General features: G+C 43.6%; 1 protein-coding gene across 2 annotated transcripts; it reads right to left on the bottom strand.

The window, feature by feature from the left end:
- Window positions 1-5,016: 5,016 nt before the first annotated feature.
- LOC127341484 (large ribosomal subunit protein bL17c) lies at window positions 5,017-7,510 on the bottom strand. Of its 2 annotated transcripts, none has more exons than XM_051367337.2 (3): window positions 7,150-7,510; window positions 5,674-6,083; window positions 5,017-5,261 (listed from the first exon to the last, which is right to left on the bottom strand). In XM_051367337.2, the coding sequence occupies exons 1-2, from the start codon at window positions 7,433-7,435 to the stop codon at window positions 5,674-5,676; spliced, it is 696 nt and encodes a 231-aa protein (XP_051223297.1). In that variant the 5' UTR covers window positions 7,436-7,510; the 3' UTR covers window positions 5,017-5,261. The 2 variants fall into 2 exon arrangements, with proteins under 2 accessions (XP_051223297.1, XP_051223296.1); XM_051367336.2 differs by having other exon boundaries at window positions 5,017-5,258; window positions 7,150-7,508.
- Between the last annotated feature and the right edge of the window lie 15,238 nt (window positions 7,511-22,748).

Here is a 22,748-nt window from a genome sequence, read left to right as displayed (position 1 = left end):
TTGTAATAAGTGTTTATTAACCTAATACAACTAATGGTGAAGACCAAAATGGTCTAGGTCAAAGATTTAGAAAAATGGCATGAACCATATGTAAGGGTTTTGTGATTTTCTAACTTTTATTCTTTTATTTTTCTTTGCTTCACTTTGACAAGAGTGAGGTTTATTTGGTGTTAGATTGAGTTGGGTGAAAGGTTCAAATCATTTTGAGGCAATAGGAGTGCCTAGGTCAAGATTGGATATTTTGGCTAAGTGCCACATATACCTCTATGCATATGTTTGATTTTATTTTGTTTCTTACTTGAATTGGTTGGTAAGTACTTTGTTGAGTGTGTTGATGTATTTCAAAACATCTACCAAGGTCAACACTCAAGGTTGGAGCATTTGCAAAAAGTAGCCATAGGCTTGCATATGCCTTTTTCTTATTTAAGATATTTTCTTTTTATTTTGTTTTTTTCAAAGATTGATGACAAGAGGGATGAGATTTAGGGTTTAGTAAGTTTTGCAAATGGTTCACCAACATTTATCAAAGTAAGAAAAGTAGAGTTCAAAATTTACACATTAGGGCTACATGCCCACATATGTCCTTTTTTTTCTTTATTTTAGGTTTCTCAAAATAGATCCAAATGATTTTTGAGAAGGTTAGGGTTTAGGGTTTTTCTTATTTGATTTCTTTCTCTTTTAAGTTTATTTGGTTTGTGATCTTCACTTGATCACTTTAGGGTTTTAGGGTTTATCACCTAAGCAAAATAACACTCATCATGGCAAAACACAAATATTAGGTATGAGCACTATGCATAGCACTCTATGTAAGAAAAGTTTTTGTTGGTTCTCATTTTTGGGAAAAGGAAATTCATTTTCTCTTTGTTTTGAAATTTGGGGTGTTACACTTTTGATGTTGACAAAATATATAGACAAGGAATTGTCTATAGTCTGATGGCATAGTTAGTTGTAGGTGCTAAGTGTGTGGGCTAGGCTAGCTGTGACTTCATCCCTTGCTGGATTTCTTGAGTTATGCACTGATTTGCATAACTGATCTTCCCATAGGATGATTGCCTAGTGGTCTTACCCATATTTGCTTGCACCAAATGGCTTTACAGCCAGATGATGACACAAACAGGGTATTCTACCCTTCTGTGCTTCTGTGATGCATTGGATGCTTATTTATGAGCAAAACTTGGTTTTGCGCAGGTTGATTTGGTTTATACCTCACTCCAGCTCCTAGATGGTTTTGTTGTTGTAGAGGATTGCTTCTATGTTGATCTTATGCTTGCCCTGCTCCTCCTTGCAAGCCTGTGATGCTTGAGTTGGTCCTGTGGTGATTTTGGACAGGTTGAACAACAGTGATGTTCTTCCTGTTCTTGTGTTCTTGCTATCTGGTGACTTACCAAGCTGCTTGTCGATGGATTGCTGGTTCTGGCGGTGGAAAAGGTTTTATGTGAACCTTGCTTTGCTCTCCTGGTCGACAACAAGGCCTGGCACCCTTGGTGACTCACTGCTGGTGTGTGTGTGTTGTGCTACATGCACACTGCCTGGTGAGCAGGCTGGCTGTGTGTGTGTACCAGATGCTTGGTATCTGGTTTGTACTTGGCTTTGAGCAGATCAGCTCGGCAGAGCTGCGAGCATATCCCTTCATTTGCCATTTTTCTTCTAACCTACCAAGTGGCTTTGCCACTTGGCATAACTCTTGCTTTGTTGTGTTTGTGTGCAGGGATCCAAGGTGATGATCAAGTGAAGATGAAAATCTTCAGGCTCAAGCATCATATGAAGATTAGCTTGTAGTTTTAGGATAGATCAATACATTGTACTTTTCTTTTCTTTTCTTTTTCTATTTTGATAATTCTTGTAATGTTTTGTAATATTCTTTTATTTCAATTGTGAATATTTTAAAGACAATGTACATTGTGTGTTAATCAATAAAGCTCAAGGTTTTCTCTAATGAGCTTTACTTATTATTTGTATTGTCTATATTGTCTGTTATTTATAATTCACTTAATGAATTTCCTCACAATTGAATTATGAGATATTTATTTAATGTTTGAATTTGAAATTCAAATTCAACTTAGGTTTGAATTCAATCATGCAACTTAAATTTGAATTCAATCATGCAACTTAAGTTTGTGATGCAATAACTCTTCTCTCTTCTCAAAACCCTAATTTAGTTGAATAAGGAACGAGTTTGTCGCACTCTCGAAACCCTAACCCTGTAAGATGTCGAGAGAGAAACTTGTCCCCCTTCGATGCAGTTTTGTTTTAAAAGCGCGAAATTTCCCCAGAATTTACGATGCAATGCACATCCCTTTCTAAAATCTACCCCTCGATCGTCTCTAAACCTGGGACATTACAGCCTTTCCCCCTTAAAGAAAACTTCGTCCCGAAGTTGTGGTTGTAATACCTGAAGAGTTCGGGGTATGTTTTCCTCAGGTCTTCCTCCTTTTCCCAGGTGGCTTCCCTCTCGGGGTGATGTTTCCATTGTATCTTGCAGTACTTAATAGCTCGATTCCTGAGTTGTTTCCAGTTCTCCTCGAGAATCTTCGCTGGCTTCTCGATGTATGTCAAATCTGGTTGTAACTCGAGCTCATCATGTGATACTAGCTCATCTGGGGTTTTAAGCATTTCCTGAGTTGCGACACATGGAATACGTTGTGAACTTGTGCTAACCTTCCCGGTAGTTCCAATTCAAAGGCTAATCCTCGGTTTTGGCTCAGTATCTTGAAAGGTCCGATGTATCTAGGGCTTAACTTCCCTTTTACTCCAAATCTCTGAAGACCTTTCATCGGGCTTACCTTAAGATATACCATGTCTCCAACTTGTGGATCCCATGTCCTTCTCTTTTGGTCGGCATAGCTCTTCTGTCGACTTTGAGCTATCTTAAGCCTATCTCTTATAATGTCAATGATTTGTTGTTTTTCCTTGACATAATCAGGATTGAACTCCTTGCTTGATCCTGCCTCATACCAGCAGATTGGTGATCTACACTTCCGTCCATACAGAGCTTCGAATGGTGCCATCTTGATGCTGCTTTGATAGCTGTTATTGTATGAAAACTCTGTTAGTGGCAAGTGCTCCTCCCATGATCCTCCGAAGTCTAGGGCACAAGCCCTAAGCATATCCTCTAATATCTGGTTTGTTCTCTCTGTTTGTCCACCTGTCTGAGGATGATAGGCGGTACTATAGTCCAACTTGGATCCTAAAGCTTCATGTAGTTGCTTCCAAAATGCTGATGTGAACACGGATCCTCGATCTGACACTATCTTCTTGGGCACTCCATGTTTACTCACGATCTCTTTGATGTAAAGATCGATGAGTTTTTCTCCTTTATCCTGCTGATTTACCGCCAAGAAGTGTGCGCTTTTCGTCAACCGGTCCACGATTACCCATATCATATCCTTCTTTTTATTGGTCATGGGTAGTCCGGTGATGAAATCCATTCCTATTTCTTCCCATTTCCATTCTGGGATTGGTAAAGGTTGTAATTTTCCTGCCGGACTTTGATGTTCAGCCTTCACTCTTTGGCAGGTATGGCATTTCGCCACGTATTGTGCTATCTCTCTCTTCATATTATTCCACCAGAATAACTCCTTGAGATCCATGTACATCTTTGTACTTCCCGGATGTATGGAATATGGTGTTTGATGGGCTTCCCGGAGTATTACTTCCTTGATCTCAGCAATATCCGGAACGCAAATCCTCTTCTAAAACCATAGTGATCCTGATTCTCCTCGGTGGAATTCTGATGGTCTTCCTTCATCAATTCTTCTCATCTCCTCTACAATGAATGGATCGTCCAATTGACCCATCATTATCTCATTCTTTAAGTTAACATTTAGCTCATCGGCTACTTGTAAAGCCGATAGCCCTTCATGAGCCTCTTTCTCCCAAAGTTGTATTTGGGCTTGGCTTATTTCCTTCCTCAACTCCGGTGATAACTCTTGTTCCACTCCTCCAGTGCTCTTCCTACTCAAGGCATCTGCTACTACATTAGCCTTTCCTGGAGTATAATTGATGGTCAAATCATAATCCTTGATTAGTTCAAGCCATCTTTTCTGCCTCATATTGAGTTCCTTCTGAGTGAAGAAGTACTTGAGACTCTTATGATCCGTGTAGAGTTCACACTTGGCTCCATAGAGAAAATGTCTCCAAGTTTTAAGTGCAAATACGACTGCTTCTAGTTCTAAATCATGTGTTGGATAGTTCACTTCATGAGGTCTGAGTTGCCTCGATCCATAAGATATTACTTTCCGATCTTGCATGAGTACGCAACCCAATCCATGCTTGCACTTTCAATATAAAGGTGTGAGTGGGGTGGCAAGAGGATCAAGCTAATACAAACCCTATGCTTAATTCCTTGTACCTTTCCTTTATCGCCATAGTTCTTGTGTAGCTACTGAAATCCTGCTCATGTGTAGTTCTATATGTCAATTATGTATACTATTGTTGTAGTCTACACTAAATCTGGCTCAAGCAGAAGACCGCTTGCCGCCACCGTCCAACAACCGAGGTAGATGGCGCCACTTACCTGCTCGGTTAAGCTCCTCGCCGGGACAAAGAGCTCGGGGGGGGGGGGGGGGGGGGGGGCGGGTATCACATTTGGCGGTGAGCCGAACAGTTATATAAAGGGTTTGAGTCGGCAGGAGGTCAAAATTCTCATGTCATCTTTCATGGGATGTGCGCGAGCTCGAGCCATCTCCGAACTTACACAAGCGAGGCACAACTTTTCCACTTTTCGACAGCGGGAAGCTTGGCTCGCTGGAAACCGTAAAATTGAGACCAACTTTTAGGCTGCTTTAGAACTCGTGGGATGTGAAGAATCTGTGGGAGTAAGGCAACCAAATGCATGATTTTTGGACCAGTAGATGCAGGTAACGGGCTTGCAAGCAACCAAACTCATCCTGAGAGATTTGTAACTGGTTCAAATAGAATGTTCGTGCTTGCATACAAGACAGTACACTATTGTGTAGGAAGTAGGAACACCGCAAACTTGTAGAAACGTCGCTACTACGGGAACTCAAAAGCAACTCGAATGAATACCTTTAACGTTGATAGAAAGAAGATTGTGTTACCAGGAAGACTTTCCAAAATACAGGTATAGCACACTGCTTTGGCAATTACAGGGCGAAATTAGGCAGTTCAAAATTCCACAGATAATGTACACTTTGTTGTTACAAAATAACATAAGGAAAACAGATAATCAAAAGGCTATTTGCAGACACGTGGCCTGAACCGCATCAATGGATGGACTGGAACTAATGGATGATTCCCTGCTGACAAGAGATAGATAATAAGGATGTTGTTAGTAGACGAATTACTGCTAATTAAAAATTATAATCAAACAGCAATTCAGCAGATTCGATGCTGGTTCTTTGTCCTATCATCCACAATGCAGCAGCTGTTTTGCTTAACTAGATTGGATTTTATGTAACTACATCTACATGGTTCTGTTTTTTCAACGTCTATGAAACATATATGGTGGTGGGGGGTTTTTCTCAAAACATATATAGTGATGTTCTGAACTTATGATTTCAAGAAAAGAGTGTCATCAAACTTAAGAAAGGCGTACTTTAATGCCAACAGTGTAAGCTATAACCTACCAGAGTACAATAATATATGAAAAATGCAAATAATTAATTCTGGTAACTTTAATGGGCGTCATATTAGAAAAGGAATGCACTTCACCTAGACGAGCTCGATGTAAGCCATAGGTGCATTGTCTCCCCGCCTGGGAAACGTTGGGATGATCCTTGTGTAGCCCCCTGGTCTTTCCCCATACCTGTCCGGAACCTCAGCAAACAATGCATGGACTATATGTTTCTCATATATATACCCTAAGGCCTGTCTCCTCTTGTGAAGAGATCCATCCTTCGCCAGCGTGATCATCTTATCAACCCACTTCCTCATTGCCTTTGCCCTTGGCTTGGTAGTCTTTATCCTCCCATGCTTCAGCAGCTGTGTGGTCAGCCCACGCAGAAGTGCCTTCCGCTGATCTGCAGGTCTGCCGAGTCTAGGAATACGTTTCCCATGCCTCATAGCCAATATCCTTCCACGAACATCAATACCAAACAATCGGTGCTCAAAACTTGATTCAACTGCAATGTTTAGACAAATTCAATATTTAGTTTATTGCAACATTGGCCGGAATTTCATAAAAGTACATCTTAATTTTATCTTCAGTGCTGCTGGCTCGAGAACTTTGAGTGAGAAGGCTGATCTGACATATTTTGCATGTAACAAACAGGTTCTTTATTGGTTACAAGATATTTTTACACTGTTTGAGATTTGTCTGGTGTGATAGACCCTTTTCTTCATAATTATACCCCTTCGCTTAATCAGTAAGCCAAACGATTATGGATGTGCTGAAAAGTTAGCTATATTCTTTTTCATCCATAGCGTGTTTGCCCTTACGATTTCACAAGTTCGTGTTAGAATGTTCTTAAATGCAGATACACCAGCTTATATCCATTATTCTTACCCTCTTTATGCTCATGATAATCATCAATCTTAGCAGTTCAGATAAAAAAATCATAAGGGATGAAACCGCAGAACCACAATTTGAACTACCACAATGCAGTCAACCTTTATCAGCTTAAACAGAAGAAGAGAGTGAAAGGAGCAAGGATATCACGAAATGTTTTGCTGTCGCGTCAATGGGTGCAAATGCCGATGAATCTGTTAATGATAGAAATGACACATATGTGTTCAAACTAAGTGGCAACATTTGCCATCTGATTTTGCATCCTACCGGGGTAAACAAAAGAACATATGCCCAACTACATGTATAACATATAAAACGAGAAATTCAATCTATAATAGGATAAAGGAACTTGAAACCAAATGTGAGAAATTGTAAATTGCTTCATAAATTGTTCAGGGATTCATGAGTTGATCATGGTTGAACAACATAACCCACTTGTAAAAAAGCTATTTAGACATGAGCGGAATGTTTTGCACATTATATATTATGGGTGTATTATATATGGAATCCCAGGTGATCAGAGTACCCGAATTCTGTGTAGATAGGCAGAGCATCACAGGCACAATAGGATTCAAAGATATACAGTACTATTTTCAAGCATTTGTCACTGTATCAGTGTTTCTTGTTTACATCCAGCAATTATTACACGACATTATTGCAAGGAGGAGACGATATCTCACCGGAGAACGAGGAGGTGTACGAGAAGGCGAGCGACGCCGAGACCGCGGAGGAAATCGAGGCGGGAGATGCGGACGACGAAGCAGAAGACGTAGAGACGAAGGAACTCCTGAGAAAAGGGGAGGCGGAGGCGCCCAACCGGACCGCCTGCTTGCGCCGGCGGAGACCGGCGCCGATGGCCGCCGAAGCGGAGGGCCGGAGCGCAGGGAGTGCGGCGCGGAGTGATTCCATGCGCCAGGTCGAGGCAGAGATCGCCGTCGAGGGGGAGGTGGAGGCGAAGGCCGCCATGGAGGAGGGAGAGCGGGCGGAGGAGTGTGGGTTGGGTTGGGTGGCGAGGCCGCTCGGCTATGAAGCGGATAACGTTTGGATTCTGCAGCTGATTTGGCTTCGCCGTGTTGGGCAGCAATATATGGGCCTAATATATCGACATAGCCCATGGATTCGAATTTGGTTGTATCCAGATTTCGAAGTAGATACTCAAAAAATATGTATTCTAAAAAAAACTCAAAAAGTATGTCCATATTTTGACACTTTTATCATGTAATCCAATCAAAATGTATGAATATTCGAAGTAACTAATTTATGGGTTTTTTTGCGAGTAATTTATGATTGATTACAAACTTGTGCAAACAATAAAACTTGCACGGACCTCAAGTCGGATCAATGGTTTTGGCATCTATTGAGAACTTAAAATTACTTATGCTGTGTTTGGATGCATAGAAAGTTGGCATGGAATTGAATTGGACTAAGATTCCAAATCCGAGATGGAAATGAATTGGTTTCAAATTCGATTCCGTTGTTTGGTTGTGTTTAGAATTTACTGTTGGAATTGAAAGTTGTAACCAATTCTAAATCCCGTTTGGATGTACAAAGTATGGAATCTGATGTTTTGTTGAATCTGGACAATTTTAAACATAATAAAACATTAAACTAGGAAAATCACGGCTACTGGTGCATGAGCCGGAAAGCAAAGGCACTACCGCCCGCTGCTGAAGGAGCTGGCCGGCACGGCGCAGTGGTCATGCGGCGGCGGGAGCCCGAGCCGGTGTAGGGCACGGCCGGCGTGCCGTCGAAGGAGCCGGCCGGCGGCGGGGACGCGGCGGCCGGATCTCGCCGGGCGTGGACGTGGGCGACGGAGCCGCCGGAGCGGGATGGGCGCAGGGGCATGCGGCGGCGGGGGAGGGGACCTTGGCGGAGGGGAGGGGACTCGGGGCCTGGAGGCCACACGGCGGCGGGGGCTGCAGAGCTCGGAGGTCACGCGGCGGCGGGGGATGCAGAGCTCGGAGGCCACGCCGTGCGGCGGCGGGCCACGCGGCGTGGGAACGGCGGCGGGCCACGCGCGGCGTGGGAACGGCGGCGGGCGGCAGGGGAACGGCGGCGGGCGACGGGGGAACGGCGGCGGGCGACGGGGGAACGGCGGAGGGCCCGACAGGAGAGATTCGGGGAGGGTGACGAGCGAAACGTTTCGCTCTTTCCGAGCTTTTCCGAGCTCGCTCCCTCGGAATGTTTGGCTGGCTATTTGCACAGGAAGATTCGGAGCTCGGAATTTTGTTGGGTTTCCACGCGAAGATTCCGAACGCAAGCCAAACGGCGGAATTGGCCCATTTGGCCCAAATTCCAATTCCACGTCCCAATTCTACGCAACCAAACACAGCATTAGGCAACTCTATTAGTCATATCAAATCAATCAATTCACGTGTAATAAATGGTCGGTATCCAGCAGAACGGGTATCCAGCAGAACAGAAAGAATTTTCTTGTCTTCAATTTGCGAAATCTGGAGTACCATCTTTTTAGGGAGGGAAAGATACATCTTTTTCTTTCGTCTCTCTCGATCTTTCATGCCAACAATTATTCTGTTTTCTGTTGCTGAAGTATAAATTGTTCTCTCGATCTGTTGGATAAAACACAAGCGGTGTAGATCTCTGACATGGATTTCGTAGAAGGAAGGCTCGAGTAGAGTTTGACTTTAAATTCAACACACAAGACTCACAAACCGCAAAGTTTATAACAGAATTCAACACACAAGACCCACAGACAGGTTTTTATTAGAGACTAGCGATAGAAAGATAAACTGATGTATGGTTACAGGCAATGACAATGTTTTTTTAGTGTCGATTTTATCTTTTACTCTATAGTTATGTATTTGAGACACATATCATCCTATTTAGTGGAACTTTTTTCAAACATGTACAATCTAGGAGACTTCAAATACGTTTAGCATTTTGGTTGTGTATGTTGGATAGGACCGGCGTGTTTCAGCGATGTGGCCACATAAAATATGCAAAGATCAGAGGCATCCTCGGCGATAATGTCCAGACTTCTCTTGTCTAATTGTTTCATTCTTCATCCTCATACTGATAATTTTGCCGATCATCACCTCAGACCTTGCCCAATATATTCTAGCATAATATATTTGTCACTTAAGTAGTACGAAAAATTGAAATTCGGACGACACTGACAGGGTGACATCGAGGGGGAGAAGAAGGAGAAACCGATTTATGGCTACGTAGGAGCCTATGCATGGCTGCGCGAGAGACCACAGAAGTAGATGTGCAGGTTCAGGGCTTCACGCTGTCAGCTTCGGCTGCATACAAGCAGTGCAGGCTTTACTGAAGCTTCAGGCTCGACGGCGGACCGCAGCACAGAGTACAGGCACACAGCAAACTACGCATGCATGCAGCTACTCCTCGGTCTAGGCTCTGTTACCAAGCTATAGTCGTCCAGGGTACAGTGCTTCCGGCCGTTGGTTGGGTTCGTCTTCACAATGCAAGCCCATATATGTTTGCAGAAAGTTGTACGTTTAGATTTGTTTTTAGTGAAATTTATTAATTTCATTAATTTTTTAAGAAAAATGCAGGATTTATGATATTAAATTAATATCGCTTGATTCATTTTCATCTATAGTTTGATAATATGATAATTTAATATATCATAGGTCGTTATTTTTATGTAAAATATTAGCCAAATTTATAACTTCCTAAAAAGAAGATGTACATCTGTTCCGAGGGGCGAAGCTAGAAAATTTAGGCATTGGGTTCATGGACACGAATTTTTGTATGAGTCACGTACGGCCGTATTTTTTTTAAAAAAAATTTGCCTAGATAAGTATTGAGATGAGATGTACGTGAGGGAATTATTTCCAACTTTTTTTTTGGAAACGTTTAAATAACGTTTTTCGAATTTTTTGAAATTAGGTGCGCTAGTCCACCATATTTTCGTCCGGGGACACGAATTTTTGGCTCCTGGGTGCACCAGTACCCGATTTTAGCAATAAAATAAAAAAAATACAAAAATTGATTTTAAAAATACGGCATAAATCATATGTGTGGACTATGGAGTACATATGTTGGTATGTGCATGTCAAATTTCAACCTAAAATATGAAAGTATGTAGCCAACACAAAAATAACTATTGTTCATAGTATAATGATTAGATGTATACTACTCACTGTATAACAAGCTTCATTTTCACTCTTTTGTATGAGTCATGTAGGGCCGTATTTTTTTTGAAAATTTTCCCAGATAAGTATTGAGATGAGATGTACGTTAGGAATTATTTCCAACTTTTTTTGAAACGTTTAAATAACGTTTTTCGAATTTTTTGAAATCAGGTGCGTTGGTACCCAGATTCTCCACCATATTTTCAGGTACCGTTTTTCGAATTGAGGTCATGGCTATCAAACTACTCAGCCAAGGCAAGAGAAATGATGATGCAAAGCAATCAAATAGCACTCGATCAGGACAAATTTATTGGGTTCAGCTGAAACCAACGTCTGCACGCTGTTCATGCGTTTGTAGCTCCCGTGTGCCCTGCTGTCGGTAGGCCACCTACGGGCTACGGCAGCTAGGATACGATGAGTATCGTTTACTGTGCCTATCCGTTCGGTATACGCATTGATACGACTTCTTCGGTACTGCCATACTGGGATGAACAGTCCGGCCGATACTGTTTGTACAACTCTATAGTATTTTTTTTCCTTTGCTTCCTGTCAGCAACAACAGTGAAGCTACTCCTTGGCCCAAGAGTAAATAAGTACAAACGGAGCAACTCGAGCATCACGAGTCAGGTCAGACCAACACATCGAAAGACTACGAACCAAGCAACCTGGTCACGTGTGTGTTCGATCATCCGTGAGCGTGAGGGCATCTCCAGCGGCGCGACCGTTTTTGTCCGCCGTGATCGAAAATGTGTCTGGGGCCTGTTCCAGTGGGGCGACGCAAAGTGATCGGACTGGGCCAGGTTTGCGTCGCGGCGGACGCTCGGCGGTCGCTCCGAGCGTCCTCCATTTCTTACCCGGTCCCGCATGTCAGAGACAGCGAAATCGACCGCTTCGATTTGCTTCTTGTTCCCCCTTCTTTCCTGCCCTAGTGCGACGGCACCACCCCCACCCCTAGCGCTGCCGTACCGCCGTAGCGCCGCAGTAGTCGGCGTCGGCTCCGTTCTTGCCGCGCGGAGAGCAGGAGCGTGCTCCGCCGCGTACCGCCGGCTGTTTTCGGCGAACGCTCCCGGCTGCGCCGCCCTTCCGCGCCGCCCACGACTGCTCACCAATTGCGCCGGTGGGTTTCTACTCGTGTTTTCGCCGCTATTGTGCGCGGCCATTGATCCGCAGTTTGTACCCACGCAGATGGACATGTGGCAGATGTTGGACAAGTTCCGCGCGGAGGTCGTCGACTCCTCTTCCGATGAGGAGTCCGATGAGTCGACGCAGACATTGGCAACTACTGCGGCCTCCATGATCCACGAGTTCACCTCTAACCCGGGGCCGCAGCACCGGGGCTCTGTGAAGGGGAGCTCCAAAAACCTGCCGCGCAACAGAGTGGAAGGGCAGGCCCGCCTCCACAAGGAATACTTCCACCTCACCAATCCGATCTTCCCGGAAAAATATTTCCGGCGCCGATACAGGATGTCAAGGGACCTGTTCTTGGTCATTCTATCAAGGCGTCGAAACTACGACCCCTACTTTCAATGTAGGCGCGATGCAACAAAGTGCGTTAGGCTTCACCTCCTACCAAAAATGCTCCGCGGCTATTCGCATGCTCTCATATGGAATGCCTGCGGATATATTCGATGAGTATCTTCGAATGGGTGAGAGCACCTGTCTTGAGGCCATGTACAGGTTTTGCCGAGCCGTGATTGCCGTGTTCGGAGAGTATTACTGTAGGGAGCCAACTCTTGGGGATACAAGGCGCCTCCTGTCTATCAACGAGTCTAGAGGCTTCCCAGGAATGATTGGCAGCATAGATTGCATGCACTGGCAGTGGAAAAACTGTCCATTTGGATGGCAGGGTGCGTACAACGGGCATGAGGAAGGAAGAACTGTCATTCTTGAAGCTGTCATATGTCAAGATTTATGGATTTGGCATTCATTCTTTGGCATGGCCGGTTCCAACAATGACATCAATGTGTTGCACCGATCACCGGTTTTCAACCGGCTCATGCAAGGCAAATCTCCCCGGGTGAGCTATGAGATCAATGGAAATGCATATGACAAGCCATATTATCTTGCTGATGGCATCTACCCTGACTGGGCAACATTGGTGAAGACTGTCCGTAATCCAAACTCCGAGAAGACGAGAAGGTTTGCGAAGATGCAAGAGGCTTGCAGGAAAGATGTGGAGCGCGGGTTTGGTGTGCTCCAAGCTCGGTGGGCAATTGTCCGTCACCCGGCAAGAACATGGTCGCTGAAGACCATGCATGAGGTGATGACATGCTGCGTGATCATACACAACATGATCGTTGAGAACGAGCGTCCTGATGGCCGCAATGAGAACCAATGGGATTTCCAAGGTGAGCTGGTTGCGCCACTTCCTGGAGCTTCATCTTGGCAGGACTATCTACATAGGAATGTAGAAGTCACTGACGAGAACGTCTCCAAACAGCTGCAAACGGATCTGATTGAGCATCAATGGACATTGGCTGGCCATGCAGATCATGCCTAGAGGAGTACTATCTTATTTGCATGCAGACTTTTTAAAATTTAAATGTAATAACTATGACTTCGTTGAATATTATTTTGTTGTTTTGAAACTTCATATTTCATGCAAACGCGAAAATGCGTCGCGCCGCTGGAGCCACCCCAAGGTGCAAACGGACGCGCGGACAAAAACGGTCACTCTCACATCCGCCGCGCGACGCAAACGGACATGCGTCGCGCCGCTGGAGATGCCCTCAGTGTGTGACTGCGAGAGAAAGACGCAGCGGAAGGTATAGAGATAGAGAGATTTTGTGCATGGGCCGACATTATGGACTTCTGGTCCGCCTCCACCACCATAGCATTCCTCAGCACTTCACTTGGGCCGACATTACTTTGCATATCTTTGGCAGGCTTCGCTAGCTCCTGGTCATGCCGAGGCACATGGCCTCTTCATATATCCTCTGCTGTTTAACCTGCTCTGCAGAGCGTAGAAGGAAAAGGCGCAACAGCACAACTGAAGAAAGCCATCCCGTGAACCTGTCCTAATTTTGGATGTGCACCTCACTTAGGTTGCCGTGCCGCTGTCGAACAAAAGACACTAAAAACAACGAATGGTTAAGGTGGTTTCAGAGGCTTTCGGAATTAGTGCTTGGAAAAGGAGCAAAGGCAGAGAGGATAATATAGATAAGAAGGAGATGGATCTCTCATTCAGTTTGAGGAGAGTGGTGTTTTAGCACACATAACACATAGAGCATATCTCTCTTTATTTTGAAATACATGTTACACATATACGTCTTCACGTGCTACGTGCTCACAAAGTCGCTTCATCAAAAATTGACTTATCGTGTGGCGTGTGTAAAAAAGACAAAATTCAATTATGAACATAAGACTTTTCAAAAGATAATTTTTCTCTTTTTTACATACATCACAAAAAATATTGATTCCTCGCAAAACACGACGAACACACGTATATTATGGAGATGTACATGTAGAATATTTTATTAAAAACAATTGATATTTCGAAACATAATTTTTAGGTAGAGGGAGCATATATACGAACCCATAAGCTGAATTGAATTTCCGCAGGTTCAGGCCTTTTATCAAAGGAAAAGACCCCATCCAACTCATGTTTCTTAAAATAAGATTTATACACATTCTAAAATGCTACAAAAAATGACAAAAATGCCGCGTTTAGATATCAACATTTTATGTGCTTGCAAAGTTGTTTCAAAAAGAGTCAACACGTGTAGAGAAGCAAAGAGGCAGCGGCGGCGGCTTTGAGAAGAGGGGGGAGAAGAGATAATTTTTTAGAACAAATTGAGAAAGCTAGGATTTGAACTCGAGACCCTGGGCTCAAATACCATGTTAAGCTTCATGCACTAGCCACTTGAACCAAAAGTCCAAACTAATGGAAAAAGCTAGACAATCTACTTATACACTTGAACACTCTCAGACCTTTCACCAACGGCCTTGTCATAGATTTTTCTTCACTTCACCTTTTGCTTTCCTCTCTTGCGCTCTTTTGGTCTTTCCCCTTGCGAGTAGAAGCGGATGGAGAAAAAAGGAAGAGAGACTTGTTGCTCAAGCTCCTCGAGTTCAGGATCGGTGTCTCCTACTCACTCGCACTAGCTCGCCACCAGGTGGAGGATGCGAGGGAAAGGCATATGCATCATCGTGTCATGGTAGAAGAGTAAGATTGCGACGCAATGCAAGGCAGGATGAGAGGACGGACAAAAAGGAAAAAAGTTGCGCGCTGATTGCTCGAGACAAAGCGGCGTCGATGCCTCAGCTCACATGCCAGGACTAGCAATGCCCTGCGCTCAGCTGGACTCGATCGGACACTTTTCTCGTGGCGGGAAGACAGGCTGACCCGGTTCTTCCCAAATAGACATGGTTATGCCTTTTCGTGGGCGACCTGCGCTAACCGGCGTTAGGTCATCTACAGCGGCGCGATCTAAACAGATGTGCGATCGCGCGATCACAAAATACGTCTGTATCTCATCCCAACGGCGCGACACATAGTGTTCACGTCCTAAACGCGGTCCAAATATGCGATATGTTTGCATCTATGCGGACAGCGCGGACGTCCGTACGCTTCTCGCACTGGCCCTCCTGGCAGCGTTACATATGCTTCGTGTTCAGCGCGACTTAACTTGCGGGCGGCGCGTTGCAACTTTCCGCGCCGCGTTAATGGCGTGCCTTGTCTTCCGCGTGGGTGCGCTGGTGGGTGGCATCGCAATGGAAAGACATTGAAGGCGAAGTGGCGCCCGAGCCTTTTTAAGTTCCACTCAGCGGCACCTATCTTCTCAACCGTACCATTGCCAGAGCCCGCCGTATCCACACGAACCATGCCACGAGCAAGTCTTGGCCGGTCTGCAAGACAAAGAACAACCACGAGGCTAGCAGCTCGCGGTCCGGCAAAAAGCCGCAGGTAGGGCGGTACTTCCGCATCGAGTTTGCGCGCAAAACCTCTGGGAGGAAAACTGGCCAGTGCCATGGCCAGATGCGAGCCTGCCTAGAGGCTGGAGGAGGTTGGTACCTCAACTCCAGGCGCGTGCCGGTCTCTCCCGTGCCACGCGAGGGCGGAGAGCGCCTTGACGAGGTGCGCCGCTGCCAAGCCATCATGTCGGCCGATCTCCGAGAAAATCTGGGCGTACGCGCTCAATTCCTACAAGTGGATCTCCTTCGGGATGTGGGAGTTGGACTCGTGCCGCCGAGCGGGTACCTCGGCGACACCGACTACTTAGACCGCGAGCTCGCCGCGGACGATGACGCCAACGTGGACGAGGACGAGGGCATCGAGGACGACAACGCTACCGAGGCCGGGTACGAGGCCTCGTCGGACGACCATGTCCAAGGCGGAGACAACGGACACGATGCCAGCGGCCCGGCGTGGGATCCAAGGTGGAGACAATGGCCAATAGAGAGCTCGACCAGCTCGCTATTTGGGATGGCCTCGCCGTCCAGCTTCGTGAGTCCTCGCTGATGCAGGGGAGGTCAGCGACTCCTCCGGCCTCACCGATGCGTACGAACGCGTGCGCCGTCTGATGCTCTACAACATGGGATCCGTGGCCACCGTCACCGCAGACTGCCCTTCCTCCTCCACAGCCGGCGTACTAGCTCCCATGGCGGATGCCAAAGATCATCGACCACGTCAGCGACGATGAGCAGTAGTCCGTACATATACCTAGGTTTTAGCAGGCCTTGCTGGCCCTTATATTTTCTAGAGCATTTTAATGTATTTTTACAAATATGTAAATTATGGTGTTTAAATGGGAAAAAATTATGCGTCGGGCCGCTGGGACACCCCTAGACGCAAATGAGCGCGCGGTTAATTTTTAACCATTCGATCCGGCGCAAACGAACATTTCGCATCCGTTTTGACGTTCGATATTAGTCGGAGATGCCCGACACAAGCTGTGGCTCGAATTTGCACGTGCAGTGTTCCACTTTACAGCACCAAAGGTAACAGTGGTCGCCACACCAAGTCGTTCCACTAATCACCATGCTATTTTCCCTACTAATTTGCACTGCCTTTTTTACAAACCATGCACGCGCGTGTCGCCCCAATCATAACTTCTAAAGTTCTGATTGAACCATTGAGGTTGCGGAAATACCAATACACTCTATGACAGTTCACGAAAATACTGGAGTACTAGGCCGACTTACAGTACGCCGAGCCTGAGGGGAAAATGGCACGAGCTGGCAAAGAACAGCAGCAGCGGCTTGATACGATTATCATGAAACGTTGATGATAATGTAGACTGAATGACTGATACATCAATCAGGTCATAATGAAACTAAAACAGTGAAGCACCCTTATATTCTTGTTGGAGGAAAGGGGTCATGATTAGTATCCGATCGCGTACGGAATTAGCTACGATCGAGTATCGCATAATCATAAAGATCTAATAATCGATCGTACGAAATCGACAAACAAGGATAATGAGGTGACGACCGTATCTAGTTAAGCTGATCATACATGTAACTAACATCTGATAGCCGTTTGGCAACTGCTTTACACCGACCTGCTCGGCCCATCAGACAAGTACCTCTCTTTTTCTGTTTTGTTTTCTGTTTTTTCTGTTTTGTTTTTTAATCCCAAAAAATACTGGATCAGACTGGCCGGTCGGGGCTAGAGCAATATTTTTCCAAAATGTAAACATTTCTTATGTTTGAATAACCTTTTTCAAATTTGAACAATTTTAAAAATATTGCCAATCCTTTAAAATTCTTTTTCAACAATTTTGAAAATCGAATAATACACAAATTTTTAGAATTTTAATATTTTGAACAATTTTCCAAATTTCAATAAATTTCAGATCTGAACATTTGAAAAAAATTCGAATCTGAACATTTTTCAAATTTCAATAATTTGAATATAAATATTTTGAACAATTTCAATTTTTAACTAATTTGGAATCTAAACATTTTTTAAATTTGAACAATTTTTTAACCTAAATATTTTTCGAATTTGAACAATTTTGAAACTAAACATTTTTCAAATTTGAGAAATTTTACATTATGTTCATTTTTAAATTTAAACATTTTTTAATTCAAATATTTTTTGAATCATATTTTTTTTCAAATCTGAAACAGAAGAAATAAAGTAAAACGAAGAGAATAGAAAACGAAATAAGAAAAGTTCCCGAAAGATGTGAATTAGGCCCGGTCCATATGGGGGTGTGCGCGTCGGGTATATAGGTCGGTGTATAGGATCCACCCTTGGCAATTTGCACCACCCGCTACGGCTATCCATCGCCTAGCCAGGTTTCCCATATTGTTAGGCCAACCCATTTCATATACGAAATATGTCCGTTTTAGTTGGTTTAGGACAATTAGGGAAAGACCAGAGGCCCTAGTCATATCCTGTTCGTTTTTTGGGACAGGGGCTAGATCTGTTTGGTTCGTGCAAGCCATTTTACTTATTTATTTAATTTAACTATTTTAAATAAAAAATAATAAAATAGTTTACAACCAAACATACTAAAATAGTTTGCAAGCAAATAAACAACATAGTTTATAAACAAATAAAAATAAATGGAATTAGAGGAGATGACTACTCGTTTCCTATGTGGGAGCTCACATATATACTCAATCAAATTCGTACGGGAATTGTGCAAATAATGTTGCCCAAGGCTCCGGCTCAACCAGTTCACCATGAAACTGCCACCCTTGGTCATAGAAGCTATCATAACGCTCATCCTCAACTATTATCACCTCATAGAAGCTATCATAAAGCTCATCCTCAACTATCATCACCTCTCACATGGTCTCATTGCTCCATGTTCTAGCAGGGTGCCGAACAATAGCTCTCAAGTGATTGGAGCACACCAAATAACCTCTCCACATCTTTCAAACAAACTTCTTGTTCTTTCGCAAACCTCCATATTTCTCTTCTTCAGAGTTGTGGATTGTGTTTACAATTGTATCCCAGACATGATCGATCTTTATGCCATCAGCTAGCTAGATAATATCCCTTTTTGTAAGCATGATAATTGCTCTCATGGTGAACTTCTGGAGCATTGCCTTTGCAAGCCTAGATAATAGCCGAGAGCACTTGAGCACACCGATGTCGTTATGATGCAACAACCTTAATCACGATGGTGCTCCCATCCTATGCTATATTTCCCCTGCCAAACAAAAGGACGGTTCTTCTGGTGTCAATGCATGCAATCTATGCTTTCAATCATCCCAGAAAATCCCTTTGACTCGTCGATTGACAACAACCAGACAATATCGATAACATTTGTGTCTCTAAGGTAAAATTCGCCAAACACTCTGCTCTAGAGAACTTCAACATCGAGTCTAGGCCTGTGGTCTCACTCATACATATGTACTCATTAATAAGATCACCGACAACTTCATATGCAAGCATGCGGCTAGCTGCGGAATAGTTTTGGTAAGAAGTAAAGCAAGTCGTACCGGTGGCATCATTCTTTGCATTCAAAATACTATAGTGGTCCCTAACGCCATCGAGAAAGCTTTCTTGACATCCGAAAGCAGTGTCGGAATATGTGCTTGATACGTCTCCGACGTATCGATAATTTCTTATGTTCCATGCCACATTATTGATGATATCTACATGTTTTATGCATACTTTATGTCATATTTATGCATTTTCTGGAACTAACCTATTAAAAAAATGCCGAAGAGCCAGTTGCTGTTTTCTGCTGTTTTTGGTTTCAGAAATCCTAGTAAGGAAATATTCTCGGAATTGGACGAAATCAATGCCCAGGGGCCTATTTTGCCATGAAGCTTCCAGAAGACCGAAGAGTCAACGAAGTGGGGCCACGAGGTGGCCAGGAGGTAGGGCAGCGCGGCCCCACCCTTGGCCGCGCCGACCTGTCTCCTGGGCCCCTCGCGACGCCCCCTGACCTACCCTTCCGCCTACAAATAGCCTTCGTCGCGAAACCCCCAGTACCGAGAGCCACGATACGGAAAACCTTCCGCAGACGCCGCCGCCGCCACTCCCCTCGCGGGGGAGTCAGGAGATCGCCTCCGGCACCCTGCCGGAGAGGGGAATCATCTCCCGGAGGACTCTACGCCGCCATGGTCGCCTCCGGAGTGATGTGTGAGTAGTCTACCCCTGGACTATGGGTCCATAGCAGTAGCTAGATGGTTGTCTTCTCCTCATTGTGCTTAATTGTCGGGTCTTGTGAGCTGCCGAACATGATCAAGATCATCTATCTGTAATTCTATATGTTGTGTTTGTTGGGATCCGATGAATAGAGAATACTATGTTATGTTGATTATCAATTTATATCTATGTGTTGTTTATGCTCTTGCATGCTCTCCATTATTAGTAGATGCTCTGGCCAAGTTGATGCTAGTAACTCCAAGAGGGAGTATTTATGCTCGATAGTGGGTTCATGTCTCCGTGAATCTGGGGGAGTGAGAGAAACCTCTAAGGTTATGGATGTGCTGTTGCCACTAGGGATAAAACATTGATGCTATGTCCGAGGATGTAGTTATTGATTACATTACGCGCAATACTTAATGCAATTGTCTGTTGTTTTCAACTTAATACTGGAGGGGGTTCGGATGATAACCTGAAGGTGGACTTTTTAGGCATAGATGCATGCTGGATAGCGGTCTATGTACTTTGTCGTAATGCCCAATTAAATCTCACTATACTCATCATAATATGTATGTGCATGGTCATGCCCTCTCTATTTGTCAATTGCCCAACTGTAATTTGTTCACCCAACATGTTGTTTATCTTATGGGAGAGACACCTCTAGTGAACTGTGGACCCCGGTCCAATTCTCTATATTGAAATACAATCTACTGCACATCGTTTCTACTGTTTTCTGCAAACAATCATCATCCACACTATACATCTAATCCTTTGTTACAGCAAGCCGGTGAGATTGACAACCTCACTGTTTCGTTGGGGCAAAGTACTTGGTTTGTGTTGTGCAGGTTCCACGTTGGCGCCGGAATCCCTGGTGTTGCGCCGCACTACATCTCGCCGCCATCAACCTTCAACGTGCTTCTTGGCTCCTACTGGTTCGATAAACCTTGGTTTCATACTGAGGGAAAACTTGCCGCTGTACGCATCACACCTTCCTCTTGGGGTTTCCAACGGACGCGTGTTGTACGCGTATCAAACTCTTTTTCTGGCGCCGTTGCCGGGGAGATCAAGACACGCTGCAAGGGGAGTCTCCACATCGCAATCTCTTTACTTTGTTTTTGTCTTGCTTAGTTTTATCTACTACTTTGTTTGCTGCACTAAATCAAAATACAAAAAAATTAGTTGCTAGTTTTACTTTAATTGCTATCTTATTTGCTATATCAAAAACACAAAAAAATTAGTTACTAGCATTTACTTTATCTAGTTTGCTTTATTTACTATTGCTAAAATGGGTACTCCTGAAAATACTAAGTTGTGTGACTTCACAACCACAAATAATAATGATTTCTTATGCACACCTATTGCTCCACCTGCTACTACAGCAGAATTCTTTGAAATTAAACCTCGCTTTATCAATCTTGTTATGCAAGAGCAATTTTCTCGGTGTTAGTTCCGATGATGTCGCTGCCCATCTTAATAATTTTGTTGAACTATGTGAAATGCAAAAGTATAAAGATGTAGATGGTGACATTATAAAATTAAAATTGTTCCCTTTCTCATTAAGAGGAAGAGCTAAAGATTGGTTGCTATCTCTGCCTAAGAATAGTATTGATTCATGGACTAAATGCAAGGATGCTTTTATTGGTAGATATTATCCCCCTGCTAAAATTATATCTTTGAGGAGTAGCATAATGAATTTTAAACAATTGGATACTGAGCATGTTGCACAAGCATGGGAAAGAATGCAATCTTTGGTTAAAAATTGCCCAACCCATGGACTGACTACTTGGATGATCATCCAAACCTTTTTTGCAGGACTGAATTTTTCTTCGCGGAACCTATTGGATTCAGCTGCTGGAGGTACCTTTATGTCCATCACTCTTGGTGAAGCAACAAAGCTTCTTGATAATATGATGATTAATTACTCTGAATGGCACACGGAAAGAGCTCCACAAGGTAAGAAGGTAAATTCTGTCGAAGAAACCTCTTCCTTGAGTGATAAGATTGATGCTATTATGTCTATGCTTGTGAACGGTAGGCCTAATGTTGATCCTAATAATGTTCCGTTAGCGTCATGGAGTGCTCAAAAAGAATATGTTGATGTGAATTTCATTAAAAATAACAATTATAATAATTCTAGGCCATATCCTGCTAATGGTAACTCTTATGGTAGATACGCTTCACCTAATGAGGAAAAGATGTTAGAAATTGAAAGATCCACCAAGAACTTTATGCAATCACAATATGAGCAAAATAAATTGTTTACTAAAACTATGAATGAGCAATCTACCTTGTTAAAGAATATAGGAAATCAACTTGAAAATTTGAATATGGAGATCTCTGGGTTGCAAACTAAACTTGCGAATGCTGAAAACCGAATCTCATACATGTCTGCGTCACAATCTTCTTTAATTAATAAAATGGCTGCTAAACCTGAGGATATAGATAATAAAATTGTTACTACAGCAAATGCCATCCAAGTTAGAATTAATGAGAATATAAGATTGATGGCCGAATTGCGTGCTAGGTGGGAAAGAGAAGAAAATGAAAAAGAAGATAAGATAGCTAAAGTTTGGACTATTACCACCACTAGCAATGCTAATGCTACACATGTTGCTGCACCTCCTACTAATAATAATAAAAGAATTGGTGTTGGCAATGTTTTCACTTCTAATGCAAAGCGCGAAAAACTGCCTGAAACTGCTAAAACTGCTGAAACTGCCTGTGATAAAACTGCTGAATTTTTTTCCAACATTGGGGATGATGATCCCATTGCTTTAGATTATAATGGTTTGAATTTTGATGATTGCCACATCTCTGAAGTTATAAAGTTCTTACAAAAACTTGCTAAGAGTCTTAATGCTAGTGCTATAAATTTGGCTTTCACGAAACATATTACAAATGCTCTCATAAAAGCTAGAGAAGAGAAACTAGAACGCGAAGCTTCTATTCCTAGGAAGCTCGAGGATGGTTGGGAGCCCATCATTAAAATGAAGGTCAATGATTTTGATTGTAATGCTTTATGTGATCTTGGTGCAAGTATTTCTGTTATGCCTAAGAAAATTTATAATATGCTTGACTTGCCACCGCTGAAAAATTGTTATTTGGA

The sequence above is a fragment of the Lolium perenne genome, chromosome 3, assembly GCF_019359855.2.
Source record: "Lolium perenne isolate Kyuss_39 chromosome 3, Kyuss_2.0, whole genome shotgun sequence".
NCBI lineage: Eukaryota > Viridiplantae > Streptophyta > Magnoliopsida > Poales > Poaceae > Lolium > Lolium perenne.
Note: the sequence above shows the minus strand (reverse complement) of the source record. Positions and strands in the feature narration are given on the sequence as shown.